General features: G+C 39.8%; 1 protein-coding gene across 3 annotated transcripts in view; it reads right to left on the reverse strand.

The window, feature by feature from the left end:
- Positions 1-17,712, reverse strand: part of PLCB1 (phospholipase C beta 1) — a 738,719-nt gene that overhangs the window by 120,428 nt on the left and 600,579 nt on the right. For all 3 annotated transcript variants that reach the window (XM_031656114.1, XM_031656115.1, XM_031656116.1), the window contains exons 24-26: positions 8,290-8,422; positions 5,004-5,057; positions 195-414 (exon numbers count right to left, since the gene is read on the reverse strand). In XM_031656114.1, the coding sequence (XP_031511974.1) occupies positions 195-414; positions 5,004-5,057; positions 8,290-8,422 (407 nt within the window). The remainder of the gene's footprint in view (positions 1-194; positions 415-5,003; positions 5,058-8,289; positions 8,423-17,712) is intronic.

Genomic DNA, 17,712 nt, shown 5'->3' on the forward strand with positions numbered 1-17,712 from the left:
GAATTTGGTCAAATAAAAAAATTCAATCCACAAGCAAATTTGGGCTAAGGTAATTCAAAAGCTGTGGAGAACGGAGGAGGTTAGGTGGCCTTCTTGCCGTGGTCCAGGTCCAAAAACATGATATAAAACATTAAAAATCCATGTTAACGACTCTTCATGCTATGAAACAAACTAAAATTATTCATTGAACTTACTTTTTCTTACTGTCCTTTTTGGCGGACTTTTCCAAAGCTGCTCTCCTTCTCAAGTAGTCATTCTGAATTTCATTATACTTGGTAGTGTGTTCTTTGATAAGGTCAGTGGTTTTCTTGTGGTGTCTCTTAACCAGGTCTTTCATTTCTTTGTAGTGCTTCTTTTGAAGTTTCACAAACGATTTCTGTTGCTTTAGCTCTTCGATGGTCTGTGCTTCCACTTCTGCAACAAATGAATATGAAAGCTAAGGGAATGGGAGGGCTCAACGTCCAGATGGAAAGAGGAGTGGCCACCTTCTTAGGAGGAAACGTTTGATCTTGCTCAGCTGGAGTTTAAGAGCAACGCTTGATGTCAGCTCTATCTGGGTTCCAGTCTGACTCTATCACTTGCTAACTTTGAGACTATGTTATTAAACTTCTCAGAAACCCGATTGCTTCATTTGAATATATATATTTTTAGTTTGGGTTCCCTAGAAGCAGAATGCGAGATGGGGATTCAGGTGCACACACTTTACTGAGGGACTCTCAGAGTAGGGGAGCCAGCGAAACAGACGGGGCTGGGGAAGGAGCTGAGCAAGGGTGTGGTCTCAGAAGGATGGAGTCTGGTCTCTGCCTGATCCCATGGGGGAGTGCTGGAGTGTGAGTTGTACCACTGAGCCGGTTTCATCTTGAGGCAAGAAGGTGAGGTTCTTGCATGTTTGGGACATTCAGTGCATGGAGGCATAACCATCTGGAGAGGGGGCTTCCTTTTGGTTGAGGGCAATTTTGCAGAGAAGGACAAGTTATGAGCTGTTAGCAGCCAACTCTCACCACCAGCCAGGAGACGGGTGCACCAGCTGTACAAGGAATCTGGGCAGGGCACCAACAGCATTGCTAGAAGGATTATAATACTTCTATAACTTTACAGGGTTGTTAAGATGATGAAATAAAAGAACTCACAGAAAGTATTTAACCCAGTTTCTGGCACTGTGCCTGTGGAGGCTTAGAAAATAACTGTGCAGGTTCTACAGCACCATTTCTAAAGGTACCATTTATAGTATAAACATCATAAGTTTGTACATTTATCATAAAAGCATATAGCAGTAAAGTGTCTGAGGGAAGATCTCTTATAATTTGCACAAAGTCACCAGAGGCTTACTAGCGGGCCACATTACTATATTATTTTTATTATTATTTTCTTTTTTGAGACAGTCTTGCTCTGCTGCGCAGGCTGGAGTGCAGTGGCATGATCTCAGCTCACTGCAACCTTCACCTCCCGGGTTCAAGTGATTCTCATGTCTCAGCCTCCCAGGTAACTGGGATTACAAGCATGCACCAACACGCCCGGCTAATTAGTTTCTATTTTTTGTAGAGATGGGGTTTTGCCATGTTGGCCAGTCTGGTCTCAAACTCCCAGCCTCAAGTGATCCGCCCTCCTTGGCTTCCCAAAGTGCTGGGATTTCCAGGCATGAGTCATCATGCCTGGCTGCTTTTTTTTATCCCATGCTGAGAAAACTTTTAAAGTGATAGGGCCTGACCTTAAAACATTCTGGGCCGGGCACAGTGACTCATACCTGTACTCCCAGCACTTTGGGAGGCCCAGGCAGGTGGATCACCTGAGGTCAGGAATTCGAGACTAGCCTGGCCAACATGGTGAAACCCTGTCTCTACTAAAAATACAAAAATTAGGCCGTTGCGGTGGCTCACGCCTGTAATCCCAACAATTTGGGACGCCAAGGTGGGTGAATCATCTGAGGTCAGGAGTTCGAGACCAGCCTGACCAACATGGCAAAACTTCCATCTCTACCAAAAACACAAAAATTAGCTGGGCATGGGGGCACATGCCGATAATCCCAGCTACTCCGAAAGGCTGAGGCAGGAGAATCGCTTGAACCTGGGAAGCAGAGGTTGCAGTGAGCCAAGATCGCGCCACTGCACTCCAGCCTGGGCGGCAGAGTGAGACTCTGTCTCTAAATAAATAAATAAATACATGAAAAAATAAAAATGCACAAATTAGCCGGGCATGGTGGCAGGCGCCTGTAATCCCAGCTACTCGGGACAATCACTTGAACCCAGGAGACGGAGGTTGCAATGAGCTGAGATCACACAATTGCACTCCAGCCTGGGTGACAGAGTGAGACTCTGTCTCAAAATGAAACAAAACAAATCTGTATTTTACTGATATATTCAATCAATTCTAGAATGTGCATTTAAAAAATATGGTAACATTTCTGAAATCAAGATGCATCTTATGGTTGGTGGGGTATTACGGTGGGTCAGTGCTTTTCTTTTTTTAGCAACACATGAGCATAGAATGCTTTACAACTGATGGTATCTTAACTTCGGTGAATTGTCATTTATATGGACCTAGATCAAGTCATAGTTCACGTTTCCATGCTTTGAATTGAATGTCCTGCTTCTGGGAACAAAAAATGTCACCATAAATATTTAAAACTATCAACTGATTCAGAAATAATATATGCTGTGAGTAACAAGAGACCTGAATAGAAAATTAGATGTCTAGTGAATAAACGTTGGAACTAGAATAATAATTGATGCTATTAAATGTTAAGGTCTTTAAGCAATAGAAATATGTTTCCTTTTCTTATACTGTGTCTATTCTCCTGACATTCAATTTCTTTTGAGAATGAGGCCATGGAGAAAACCAGGTACATTTATTTAATGGTTTCCCTCAGGCCCAAATTGACTCATTATGGTTGCATAATAAGTTATTACATTAAGAATTTATAATCCCAAGGAATTGCTGCATTCTTGGTGGCAGATGCAATTCTATTTCTTTAAAAGTGGTTTACAGCATATCAGCTATAGGCAGTTTGGAAATAAGGCTCTAGATGTTCTTACCTATGATTAGAAATAAAGCCACATAAACTATTATTTTTAAAAAGTCTGTAGACGAGAGGCTGTTCCTTAGAATATGCTCTTAAGTATAAAGGTAATGCCCACTTATATAAAGACACAAACATCATTTATAAAGAAGCCACCAAGATATAATCACAGCTAATGTATTGGTACAGACCATTGCCTTTTGTCCATTCATTTACATTCTTTTAAATAACATTAAAATCATGTTCTAGGAACATTTCTGTCTCTTGTTGTATGCATTAATATGGTATTGTTTCCCATGAAACTAAATCTATTTTTTTTTTTTTTTTTTGAGACAGAATTTCATGCTTGTTGCCCAGGCTAGAGTGCAATGGCGCGACCTTGGCTCACCGCAACCTCCGCCTCCTGGGTTCAAGCGAATTTCCTGCCTCAGTCTCCTGAGTAGCTGGGATTATAGGTGCACACCACCACAGCAGCTAATTTTGTATTTTTTAGTAGAGATAGGGTTTCTCCATGTTGGTCAGGCTGGTCTCGAACTCCTGACCTCAGGTGATCCACCCCCTTGGCCTCCGCAAGTACTGGGATTACAGGCATGAGCCACCATGCCCAGCCTAGAACTAAATCTTTTAAAAACATGTTTTGTTGCGAGGGGTGTGGTGGCTCACGCCTGTAATCCCAAAACTTTGGGAGGCTGAGGCGGGTGGATCACCTGAGGTCAGGAGTTCGAGACTAGCCTGGCCAACACGGCAAATCACCATCTCTACTAAAAATACAAAATTCGCCAGGCGTGGTGGTGCATGCCTGTAATCCCAGCTATTTGGGAGGCTGAGGCAGGAGAATCGCTTGAACCCGAGAGGTGGAGGTTGCGGTCAGCCGAGATTGCGCCACTGCACTCCAGCCTGGGTGACTTCATCTCAAAAACCAAACCAAACCATATTTTGTTTTTTTTTAATACTTTCCTCAAGTAATTTTTCTATGCACATTTTATGCATTTCTTGATGAAATACAAATACATACATCAAAGTGCATAAATCATAAATGTAAATTTTTGGTTTGTAAATTTTTCCAAAGTCAATGTGCTTCAATATCCATCACTCAGGTCAAAATCAGAAGTTTGCCAGCATCCCAGAAGTCTTCCTTTTTGGTTCCTGTCTCCCACCAAGTATAATCCAAATCCAGGTTTCTATAGCATGAATTAGTTTTGTCCTTGAAGTTAGTGTATATGGAATCCTACAGAACATGCTCTTTGGTGTCTGGCTTTTCTCCTCAACATTATGCTTGAGTTTTATCCAGGTTGTGTGTGCCTTGAGTTTATTTATTCCTGCAGCTGCCTCCTGTTCTATGCTAGGAATTTATCACAATTTATTTACCTACCTTACTGCTGATGGACATTGGGTCGTTTCTAGATTTGGCCCTTACCAGTGGTGCTGCTTTTGATGAACATGTGTGTACATTTCTGTTGTATATTGAGCTGAGTATTATAAACATTTTTAACATTCCACTACCTACTGCTAATTGTCCTGCACAAAGCTTATACCAATTTTAGTTCCACTAGTTTATGTGAGTAACCAAATATAAAATAATTCCAAACTGTATCACAGTTCTGAAAGACTGTGCATTTTATGCTCACAAATGGATATTCTTCATATCTAAAATATAGTTTATTGTTGGCAATTTGGGAAGACAGGCATTCTTGCTCACTGGGTTACATTTCCAGCATGAAACTATTCTTTGATGCTGAAATAGCTATCTTGTGAAACTACATTATTTTTATGCCAGTAGGGTTCTAGCTACAAAGTATGGTTACTTCTCTGTGATGATATCATATCACGTAGACTAAACTAAAAGTGTATGTCTGTAGATGTTTTAGAAGAAGAAATATTAATGACGTTATTTTTCAGATATGAATGGAAATTTCCTCTCCTCTAAATACTTCCACTGTGTAATACTCAGCTGCTGAATTCCATGGGGGGAAAGGGTGGCATTTACCTGTTAAGACACTCTGAATAAGATCTTCTGTTTTGGCAGGTGCCTTTACAGAACCTGTAATATAAAAGATAAAATAAATAGCCTCTTCAGCTTTTTAAATTGTATTTTTCCTATAAACAAACAAGCAAACAAACATATTTGGGCCTTGAATCTAAATCTCTTTTCAGAGAAATGACAAATTGTGTGAGAAAAGTCTTTATAAAAATTATGCTTAAAAAGTCTTTATTTGCAGCTTTGAGACAAACCTAATTAAATGTAACATTAGGCCAGGTGCAGTGGCTCATTCCTGTAATCCCGGCACTTTTGGAGGCTGAGGCAGGTGGATCACTTGAAGTCAGGAGTTCAAGACCAGCCTGGACAATATGGTAAAACCCTGTCTCTACTAAATATACAAAAATCAGCAGAGCATGGTGGCAGGTAGTTGTAATCCCAGCGAGTTGGTTGGTTGAAGCAGGAGAATCACTTGAAGCCAGGAGGTGGAGGTTGCAGTGGACTGAGATCATGCCACTGCACTCCAGCCTATGTGACAGAGTGAGTGAAAGTCTGTCTCAAAAAAAAAAAAAAAAAAAAAAGTGGTGATATTATATGTCCCATTTATAATGAGAGAAAAGAGAAAAGACATCCACCTGGAAGCAAAACAAATTCAGTTTAGGCAATGCTATTGCCACCTTCTGGCAAAATCAGGAATGACAAGTGGCCTTTTAGAAGTCAAATGTTGGGAGGCCAAGGCCGGTGGATCACCTGAGGTCAGGAGTTCGAGACCAGCCTGACCAACGTGGCGAAATCCCATCTCTACTAAAAATACAAAATTAGCTGGGTGTGGTGGTGCATGCATGTAATCCCAGCTACTCGGGAGGCTGAGGCAGGAGAATCGCTTGAACCCAGGAGGCAGAGGTTGCAGTGAACCAAGATCACACCACTGCACTCCAGCTTGGGCAACAAGAGCCAAACTCCATCCCAAAATAAAATAAAGTAAAATATAAAAGTCAAATATTGACCACTAGGCAGTAATAACTGTTACAGGAAAGATTCATTGGTGAATGTTAAAAATCAGTAAGTAAAAGTTTAAGGAAGAACAGGATATTTGCATAGTCTCAAAGTAGCTCTCCCAATATATCTAACAGGGGAAAATAAATAACTTTCAGTGGAGAAACCACCTTAACCAAGTGATCCCACATCATCAGTGATGAGACCCAGCAACAATGTATATCCGTGATGTGATGCACTGAGAAGGACGAGTATCACTTGCGTGGTGCTCTTGTCAAAATGCATGCCCTCAACCTAATCATGGCGAAACATCGGACCAACCCAGACTGAGGGACGTTCTACAAAATAACTGACTAGAGTTCTTCCAAAGTACCAAGGTTATGAAAGACAGGAAAGACTGCGGGACTGCCAGAGATGAAAGGAGACGAAAGAACCATGACAATAACATACAATGTGGGATCCTGCGTTGGAATCTCGAACAGTAAAAGGACATTAGAGGAAAGCAAGTTAGTCCAAATAAAGTGTGCGGTTCAGGTCAGAGTATCGTGCCAATGTTAGTTTCCTGGTTTTGATGATTGCCCCATGAATCCGTGAGATGTTAACATTAGGGGAAGAGGAGGCTATTTTTGAATGTATTCTGTGCCATTTAAAAAATGTTTTCCGTAAGTTAAATTATTCCAAAATATCAAGTTAAAAAAGTTAAATGTGAAAATGCTAAATTCTCTTTTACTTTCAGGAACACATGACTATTTACTCACACATTTAAATGATGGATTTATATTTCAGAGGCACTCAAGATGTTTGTATTTGGTATATAAAACTCTTTATTTGAAAATTTACTTCTTGTTCATAATTAAGTCATCTTCTCACTATTATTGACTTTGGCAACTTTTTTTTTTTTTTTTGAGATGGAGCCTAGTTCTGTCACTCAGGCTAGAGTGCAGTGGTGCAATCTCAGCTTACTGCAACCTCCACCTCCTAGGTTCAAGCGATTCTCCTGCTTCAGCCTCCTGAGTTGCTGGAACTACAGGCATGCACCACCATGCCAGGCTAACTTATGTATTTTTAGTAGAGATGGGGGTTTCACCATGTTGGCCAGGTTGGTCTTGAACTGCTGACCTCAAGTGATCTGCCTGTCTCAACCTTCCAAAGTACTGGAATTATAGGCATGAGCCACCATGCCTCGCCAGCAACCTTTTAAAAAGCAGTTCAAGCATGTCTGATACAAATTAAATATAATTCCTTTTTTTTTTTTATTTCTCATTCTCCCCAGTGAGAAATACCCTTCCACCCTAAATAAAAGATCTGGATCTATTGGCGCTCTGACCTAGTATGACAAAGAAAGGAGCTCCTTTCCACACCTTCGTAGAAGGAAATTCTGTTCCCTTTTGTTTACTTTATTAAACCAATTCAACAAGAAATTATCAGGTACATGCTATTCTCCAGCACTGTGTGATGTACAGAGGAGGCACCAAACTGAAGTCTACCTAGGAGGCCTCCCATTTACTGGAGTAAACAGGACATACACACAAGGAATAGTTACAGAAAGCTGCATAAGATTAAATGTCAAAGTTAGCTGCATAGAAATCAAAGGATTTTTTTTTTTTTTTTTTGAGAAATGAGACATGAGTGCGGCTTTGGTTGGAATATAGGAGCTAAAAGCAAGAATGTTAGTATCATCGGGAACTGTGTCAGGCCTAAGTTCACTCTTCCCTGGCTCTGTGGCCTTCAATAAGTACTTTATCACTTGAAAATGTCAGCTTATTTACCTGCGCAATGGGGACAATAGTAGAATCTACTCTCTGGGCCTGGTATGGCGAGGGGCGGGAGCGGGAATTGAAATGATCCATATGAAAGGCTTAGCAATGTGTCCAGCACATAGCAGACACTCAAGGATGTTGAAAAGAAAGTTGGAGAAAGAGGGAAAGGAGCCCTTGGCACAGAATTAATGAAGCAGGCCTAAGAATGCACTTCTAAGGCATGGTTGTTTATAAGCTGCTTGGAGAACTCTTCTCAAACCGTGCCAGTAGATGGGTTATAATTCATCACTAAAAAAGGACACAGGAAATCTGGGTGATTTTTTTGTTGTGGTTTAATAAGTTATCTGTAGAGCCAGATGAGCACATATGAATCTCTTCTGGCCTTCATTCATCAATTGCACATTGTCGGAGCACCTCCTAAGTCCACACATCTTTCCCCACTTAATGCTTTAGCTACCCACATCACAGCACCTCCTTCAGTCGCACTAATGAACTGAAGGATCTTGCTCACGTTGTCCAGCTCTTTCCAGATGGCTTACCTGGAGCTGGCTGGCTGTGGAGAGCCTGGGAGGGTGGCTTGGGTGTCAGGGATGTAGTGTGATTCACCCCGTTTTCTGCTGGAGTTGTTCTCACTTCACTTGGAGTCTCTGATGGTGTTTCTCCAGGATCAGCCTAAAATTAAAAATATCCTTTCATTTTCCACATTTCTTTTTACTCTTTTCTTGCCTTCCTAAACCGACAAGGCTACATTTTGCAGCATCTTCACAATTCTTTTGGAGTTGGAAATATCAAATTTGATACTGCCTGGAAAGCAGGGTTTAAACAGCATAGTGTTGAGCCATGACTATGGGAGGTTAATTGTATTAAAGTCTCCAATTTTTACACCAACCTATGTCTATGCCTGTTTGTGGTGCCCTTCCACACTGACTCTGTACTAGACTATGTGATAGGCTTTGGTCCATCAGAGAGTAGCAAACTTGATACAAAAGGCCCTCGCAAATTTTTCCACTGTTTCTCAGGGCCCTATTATAGCAATGGAGAATGAGAGGTCTGAGTCATCCTGGTCTCTCATCCAGCTCTTCTGGAGGAGAGCTGAGTCATCTTGATCAAGGATGTCCTGGACCAGCCAGTCCCCAGCTGAGCACACACACTTGAGTGAGCCCGGCTGAGATGAGCTGAGTCTATGAGTCTGGTCTGGATCTGCAGACCTGCCCAGCTGACCAGATAATGCATGAAAAATAATAACCAGTTGATGTTATAAGCCGCCAAGTTTGGGGTTGTTTTCTAGAACGAGCTAATTGATATGATGGATAAGAACACACATTTTGGAGCACAGCTTGCTTGGGTTCAGATTCCCGCCCTGCAATTTACCAACAGTGTGATTTTGGATGGTTCACTTAACACTCTGTGCTTCAGTTTCTTTATCCTTATAGATGAAGACATGTGTGTACTGGGAATCATAATATTATCTTGTTAGATTGTTGAGATGATTAAATAAGTTAATACTTATAAAGTGCTTGGAATTGTTTCTGGCATAGAGTAAATATGTGGATGTTAAATAATGTGAAAGTTGTCAGAATCCAAATGGAGTCCCTTATATTAAAACAACAACAACAACCCAACAAACCCTGACAAAAAGAGCCAGGGAATGTCATAAAGAGAAGGTTCTCACTCATAAATGCCTGATAAGAAAAACTCTCACAAAAGACTCTGCAAAAACCATCACCTTGTACAAAGGCCATAACAACTTTACACAAAAAATACTTCTGTGAGGACACCTGCCCAGCAACTCCCTGTCCAGCCTCGGACTGATGTCACTCTTGTTATTGATCCTTGTAGCCAAGCATAATCATCTCAAAACAATTATGTAATCCTCCTCATTTATCCTTTAAAAACCTTTGTCTTCCTTCCCTCCCTGACTACGCACATAATTTAGTACGTCCTATTCTTAAATAATATCATTTTCTTTTAGAGGGCATCTCTGTTTGTTATTTATGTTGACATAAAACAAATAAAATATTTAAGCTTGTGGAATACTACCAATGAATAATAATAATAAATGCATTGAAACATTTCCCTCCAGCAGCTAATTCAACATACCTTATACAGAGTAAACAGTTTAAAAATGTTCGTTGAATAAATGCTGATCCTTATAAAATAACTGCCTACATATACTCTTTTAATGTTGCTTTTCAATGTGCCAAATTCTCTGTAACTCTTTATCAGAATTGCCTTCCAAGTCCCTGGCAGGTTTTACTGACAATGAGGCTATCCCAATGTTCTACTTTGTAGCACATTTTAAAAATACATTAGGAAATACATTTTTCCAGAAGCCGTTTGGAGCCCAACATTGCGACATTTTGGCATGTCATTAGAGATGAAAAATTGTCCTATAATAACATTTTTATAAAAAGTAAGATAAGAGTGAAAATAGTGACACTGATTGTTACCAGCGGCTTTTAATCTGTTCCCCAAATCATCTTTAAAGCATCTTCCAAAACTGCATTAAGTGATGGCAGAACTTATTTTAATTCAACAGATCATCCCTGCTTGTTTACTACAGCCTGCTGAGCGCTGGAAGAGCCCTTAGTAGCAGTGGCTGGACATCAATTAGGGCAGACAGGGCCTAAACAAGTAACCGGGGCAGCCTGTATAGGTCACTATGGCAGAATCTTTCTTTTGAAAAATGACTGCTTCTGATGGGTAAGTGCCAGTATGGTCACATTATTTAGTTACATCCATCAGAAAAATTCTCCCTAGAATTATATGCAAAGGGAAAGGATTGTGTGTTTTGTTCAGCAAGGCATTGCAAACTGGAAACTCATGGTCCCAATGGGATACATGGATGCATTTTCTTTGGCTCATCCAATGTTGTCAAATCTTTTAATTAAGGTGATTTTATACTGAAACAATGGATTTCTTGCTTCCCTTGAAAAACTAGATTTGACTACCTGGGGCCTATACACCCACAGTGGGTGGTTCTTTGTCTTAAATATAGCAGCGGTAACGCTTTCCTGGCCTCCCAGCTGAAGAGGGTGCCCTTGGTTACCAAACTCAGCTGCTTTAGAAAGCAGATAGGAAGATGTCCCTGTTTCGTGGGGATCTGACCTTTCCCGTTATATCCAAGTCGGTTTCTAAAACCATGTGGCGAATGAACCAGATTCTTCCCAATGTGACAGTTCACTAAAATTAGCCCTCTGAGAAAGGATAGAAAAAAAGAAAATTTTGATGGAGGAAAGAATGGAAGTTAGGGAAAACCAGCTTCTGTGAAAGTAATAATGGTGGCTTTTTTTTTTTTTTTTGGCAACTAAAATTAGTGTCTTGAGGTGTTAGGCTGGAGGTGCATTCAAACTGGATCCAACAAGTTTATTGTTTGCTTTGTATTGAGTTTTCAGATACTCCATGTAGCTGTACGCCCTTGGGAAACCAAGTTCAGTTGTCAATTTGAGTCAAATAAAGGAAAAAATACATCTCTGCTTATCAAGGGCATGTGAGACAAAGCCTCCACCTTCCAAAAATGGACGTAAAATATAAAATCAAAGATATTTTTTAAAGCGGATAAATGTTAAGTAAACATTCAGGCAAATACTTTCTGGTTGCAGTTGGGGATGAAGGGGTCACCAAGGGTTGGTGCTGGACTTTGAAGTAGGCGTTGGAGAAATACTTAGTCCAGGTGTCACACCTGGAGATGTCTCTATGTAGAGTAGACTGTGTCACTCTAGGGACACAATCCCTAAGGATACTATTCACACTGCAGAGTAATAGGCAGTTAATGGAAGTGATAGAAACCAGTGAAGTGGACTGGATTTAACGCAATAGGGCAAAGTGAGGTCATGTCCAGAGCAGGAGAGAGACAGCCTGTAAATGGGGCAGTTGCTGCTGTTCATTTTTAGCCTATTGCTGTCCAGGTTTTGAGAAAAATGGAAAAACTAAATTTTTGAGTGAACTCTCCCAGTTTCCAGTCACTGAGAGGCCAAACAGAGAACATCTTCAGACTGCATCTGGCCCAGAAGCTGCCAATCTGTACCCTCTGCCAGGAGGAGCAGAGTTTGCCTGGGACTCTGAGACGGTGCAAGAGTGAGCCACGCATCCTTAGCAATGCTGAAGGGACAGGGCTGTGCTAGGAACTCAGTGGGCCAGGAGCCAACTAGTCTGCAGCCCACAACTCCTTACCTTCTCACCCCAGTGCCCAAGCAAAGGCATAGAGAAGAGGGTCAGTAATGAGGACATTAAACACTGGGCTAAGGAATTTGGAGATCCTTGCATAGACTGACTCTTGCCAGGGACCTCGTATGATTTTCTAGAGACCAATGTTATATACAAGTTAAGTCAGTGGTCCCCAGCCTTTCTGGCACCAAGGACCAGTTTCATGGAAGATAATTTTTTCGTGGACCAGGGGGAGAGGAGGTTACTGGGGGGATGGTTTCAGTATGATTCAAGTGCGTTGTATTTATTGTGTACTTTATTTCTATTATTATTGTTACATTGTAATATATAATGAAATAATTACACAACTCACCATAATGTAGAATCAGTGGGAGCCCTGAACTTGTTTTCTTGCAACTAGATGGTCCCATTTGGGGGTGATGGGAAACAGTAACAGATCATCATGCATTAGATTTTCATAAGGAGTGTGCAACCTAGATCCCTCGCATGTGCAGTTCACAATACGGTTTACAGTCCTATGAGAATTGAATGCCGCTACTGATCTGACAGGAGGCGGAGCTCAGGGGGTAATTTGAGCGATGGGGAGCAGCTACAAGTACAGATGAAGCTTTGCTTGCTTGCCCACCTGCCACTTCCTGCTGTGCAGCCCAGTTCCTAACAGGCTATGGACCAGTGCTGGTTGGGGACGCCTGAGTTAAGTAAGATTCTTTAATAACAAATGTATGTGACTGATGTTTAAACTTTTTTGCTAATGGCTGTAGATAAACTTTTTTTTTTTTTTTTTTTTTTTTTTGAGATGGAATCTCACTCTGTCACCCAGACTGGAGTGCAGTAGTGCAATCTTGGTTCACTGCAACCTCCACCTCCTGGGTTCAAGTGATTCTCCTGCCTCAGCCTCCTGGGTAGCTGGGATTACAGGCATGCACCACCATGCCCAGCTAATTTTTGTATTTTTAGTAGAGATGGGGTTTCACCATGTTGGCCAGGCTGGTCTTGAACTCTGGACCTCAAGGGATCCGCCTGCCTCGGCCTCCCAAAGTGCTGGATTACAGATGTGAGCCACCTCGCCTGGCCCATAGATACAAATTTTAATTGACTACATTTACCGAATGGACACTGCGATTAGAAGTGGCTGTAGGTCATCCTGGGTTAGATACTGTTATATACAATAGCTCTTTCACAGCCAGTCAGTGTAGGCAACACTCACAGCACCATAACATAGCAAAAAAATCGGAAGTGTTATTAGAAGTCTTTACCAAAAACTTCATTAAAAGTCATGTAACTTGCCAGAGGTCACACAGGAAACTGTGAGCAAGTATTTGAATATGTACTACATGGTAAAGATTAAATTTCTCTACTGCATCAGTCCACTCTATGATAACAGCAGCTTAAGGAACCGTAATAATAACTTGCTGCTGAGCTAGAGATGTATACATGTAAACATAATTCTCAAAGAACTACCCTGTTGCACTAAAAAGGCATCCGTATATACAAAGTTAAATAAGTTAAGCAAAACAATGGCTGAAAAATGAAGAAAAGCACCTATAGGAGTACAATACTAAAATTGAACTTTCTGATATTATGATTGAAAGATCAAATAATTCCCACTATACGAATCTGTAAGCCAGAGGGCAAAAACCAAATTCCTTATCCCACTCAAGAGAATCAGCAGAAGGCAATACTTTATTTCTCCCCCATTATTTGTTTTCATGAGTGAATAAAAATCTGGTACTGGAAATTGTGATAGAAACAGAACCTAGGAATGTCAGTTTTCTTAATTTGATTCAAAGACTTAAATTCCAATTAAGCAAATATCAAGGAAAGAAGGTTCAGAAGGTAGTAGTACTTTAGTTGCATTAGCTAGATTTTGCTCAGGTGGGTAGCAAAAAAAAAAAAAAAAAAAAAAAAAAAGTGCAGAATGAACCACAGAAGTAAGTTCCTGCCCTCTAGTGGTTAAATGAAATCATTGCAATATCTTTTTCTTCAAAATATGCCTAACTTGAATGTTAAAATTAAATATAAAAAGAATTTATAGGCTTCCTAATTCCAAAATGAACAGAAGTGCATTGAAAATAGAATACAGATGGAGCAGTAAAAGGGTAACTGAAAAGATCATCTTTATAAGTTTTATAGAAGGAGGAAAAGCTATTTGATGTACTGGTTGAAAAGATTTCCATTCTGGGCATTGAAAGTTTGGATCTGAGCCGGGCGCAGTGGCTCACGCCTGTAATCCTAGCACTTTGGGAGGCCGAGGCGGGCGGATCACAAGGTCAGGAGATCGAGACCACGGTGAAACCCCGTCTCTACTAAAAATACAAAAAATTAGCCGGGCGCGGTTGTGGGCGCCTGTAGTCCCAGCTACTCGGGAGGCTGAGCCAGGAGAATGGCGGGAACCCGGGAGGCGGAGCTTGCAGTGAGCCGAAATCGCGCCACTGCACTCCAGCCTGGGCGACAGAGCGAGACTCCGTCTCAAAAAAAAAAAAAAAAAAAAAAGTTTGGATCTAATGGCTAAGCAGCAGAGAATTAGGATTTGGAGGATTTAACTGAATGGTTAACATGGTAAGTGAAGGGTCTTTCAAATATCATATGTGTTACTGGGCTATTAGAGGTGTTGGATCTTGCTTTCCTCGTCTGAGTCATCTAAAGAGTGCAGTTCCTTCTGTGTAGCTGATTAGGATGACAGCATCTTCCTTTGGATGGGCACCACATGGGTAAGAGGCAAGGCCATCAATTTTTCCAGCATATTATGGGTGAGTCTCATAATTTCATCATGCAGGAATCCACTCCACTGAGGACAAATATTGTCATAAAGTAGCTTTGTTAGAGCCAGCCTCTCCCTTAAGGAGGAGCTTCTTCAAACATGAGTACAAATTTTGTACCTTAAATTTCTATTACTTGAATGAAATTAGATAATGTATCTGCCTCCTATTTCTAAGAAATTCAGAATCATTCTTACAAACTTCATCCTGCTGTATGCACTCCCAAATATTTAGGAGTGAAGTATACTGATGTTTGCAACCTACTTTAAAATGCATCATATTGAACTAAGATGAATTGATAAATGGATAGAGGGATTTATATGTGATCAAGTGAAAGCATCAAAATTTTAATTATGGAATCCAAGTGGCTGATATATAGGTGTTCCTTATACAGTTCTTTCAATGTTAGCTTAGAATTTTTCATAATGAAGTATGCCAAAACTCCTAATTTTGAAGAGTCTACCAGTGTGAGTTAGAAGCAAGAGACAGCTTTAACGAGCTGGATAAATTCATCTGTTGACTTCTTCATTGACACCAAGTAAAGCCCTTTTGGTGTTTTGCACAGTTAATGTCCAGCAAGTTCTTCTAGCGGTAACTGGAGCATGGATTCAAGTGAATCTTGACACAGCATGGCTGTGTCATCATATAAGCACTCGCATGAGTCATCAGCACTCATATGGTATCATTTTGTTGAACATTAGTAACAGCTGCAATTTTACATGTAGATGTATAAATTTTATAATGTCACTCTCTTCCTCCAAGTTGTAAGGGCTATGAGAGCATCTGATTTTCCTCAGCATTACACATATAAGGGCCATGAGAGTGACTGACACATAGTTGTGTGTGTTTTTTTTAATTGAATGAATGAATGAATGAATTCACATTTATTTTCCTGCTAGTATACAATAAATAGCTATACTATTAATGGCTACGTCCTGAAAGTAAAGAACCACCTAAATGTTAGGCTAAAATAAAAAAAAAATTTGAATGAATGAATAAATCAATGAATGAAAAGAGTGAAGATGCTGCTTTCTGCTGTCTGTAAAAAGTTTGTATTTAATGCATAATAGCAGCAGGTTATTCAGAAGTCTATAAAAGGGTAAAGGAACATAGCTCTGCTGACTCATTTATATGTGTTATATATATAAACTTTAATATATATATATAAAAAAGTTCCTACCAACTTTAATTTATTAGAAGTGTTTTGATACAGTTTCCAAAGAAATCAGAAGGATTAAACCCTTGGCTGTTAGGTAGAAATCATGGATTTCTCTTTTTAAAAGAAAGTAGACCAACAACTCTTTACATTAATTTTGTGGAAATATATCTTTAAAATTAATTAAGTCAAATCATTTGGTAAGGACTACAGTCAATCGCTCACAGGACAAATTCTGGATAATTCCCAGAAAAAGTGTCTCCTGGAGCCCTTCCCAGGTTTCTGTGATTAAGCCAACATTTTAGAGTGGATGGAATTAATGAGTTTCATCTGGGGAGAGCCACGCTCTTGCAAAAGAAAGATGCAGGACTTCAAAGCAGCAGTTCTTAATGTGTGGTCCCTAGACCAGCATCAGCTTCACTGCAAATTGTTACAGATGCAAATTCTTGGGTCCACCCCAGACCTACTGAATCAGAAACTTTGACTATGACGCCCATCAATCTGTGTTTTAGAAAGCCATCTGGGTGAGTCTGGTACATGCTAAAGTTTGAGAGCCCTGCTACTCCAAATATGGTCCATGGGCCATAAGCATCACCTAGAAGCTTGTTAAATATGCAGTGTTTTGTGATCCATTATGACAGAGCCACTGAATCTGAATCTGCATTGTAACAAGATTCTCAAGTGATCTGTATGCACCTTGAAAAAAATAAATTTTATTGTGTATATTCAAGACTTACAACATGTTATAAGATACCTACATAGAGTAAAATGGTTACTATAAGGGAACAAAAGACATATCCATCATCTCACACAGTTACCCATTTTGTCCCCCTGTGGCAGGAACAGCTATAATCTACTCATTTAGAAAACATTCTGACTACGATACACGATTATTAATTATAGTCCTCATGCTGTACATTAGATTTTTTTACTTGTTCATCCTACATATTTCCTGCTTTGTATCCTTTGACCTACATGCCCCCCATTTCCTACACCTGTATGCAAATTAAGATTTGAGAAGCCCTGCTCTAAAGCTGAGTGAAAAACTTCATCATTAATTGAGAGCCATGATTTTATAATCGGACATGACATGGATATTTAAGTTACTGTACTCATACCTATTTTAGGCAGATGAATCCAAAGTCCCTCATTAGAATCTACTGAAATTTTAGAAATTTTTATGGAAGATATTTGCAAAAGCAGTTGAATTGAACCAATCATTGACCAGTTTCAAGTCACGTGAATGAATGGTCTTTTCTTGATACTTATTTAAAAAGACCCTCGTTCTTCAACTTACTGGCCATTGATATTAGGCACCAAATCACTCTACCATAATGAGCAATTGTTCCCTTCTCTAAAAATGGAGATTACTACGGTTTTCCTAGTTAAGACCCAGTTTTATCCAAGGCATCCAATGGAAGTGCATTGCCAAATCTGTACAGTATAGAAATGAACAAGATGGTGTCATTATTTAAAGGAAAGCCTTTTCTTTTTACTGTATTGGATGCTTTAAAGTTCAGGGATTTTGATAAACTATTGTTTCTATAAATTAATATCTTGCAAATTTATTATTTGAGGAGGAAGATTTGAAGGAGGAAGAAGTTTATTTAAAGAGAATCCAAAATGAGCTGTAAACCTCATCTTTGATTTAATGTGAAGTTCTTAATTGTGAATGAAATATCAAACTTCTGTTTTGAATAATTAAATGGTATCCAAGGCCTTGGGCAAAACATTGTAACCTTATGAAAGCACTACCTTGGATTCTATTGATGTCACATTATTTTATTGGCGAAATTCATATCATTATTCAAATAATCAAATTGGGGCCATACACTGAATTAGGAAATATTTACCAATTATTTTATTTTATTTTATTTTAT

Source organism: Papio anubis, chromosome 16 (genome assembly GCF_008728515.1).
Source record: "Papio anubis isolate 15944 chromosome 16, Panubis1.0, whole genome shotgun sequence".
NCBI classification, from domain to species: Eukaryota; Metazoa; Chordata; class Mammalia; order Primates; family Cercopithecidae; genus Papio; species Papio anubis.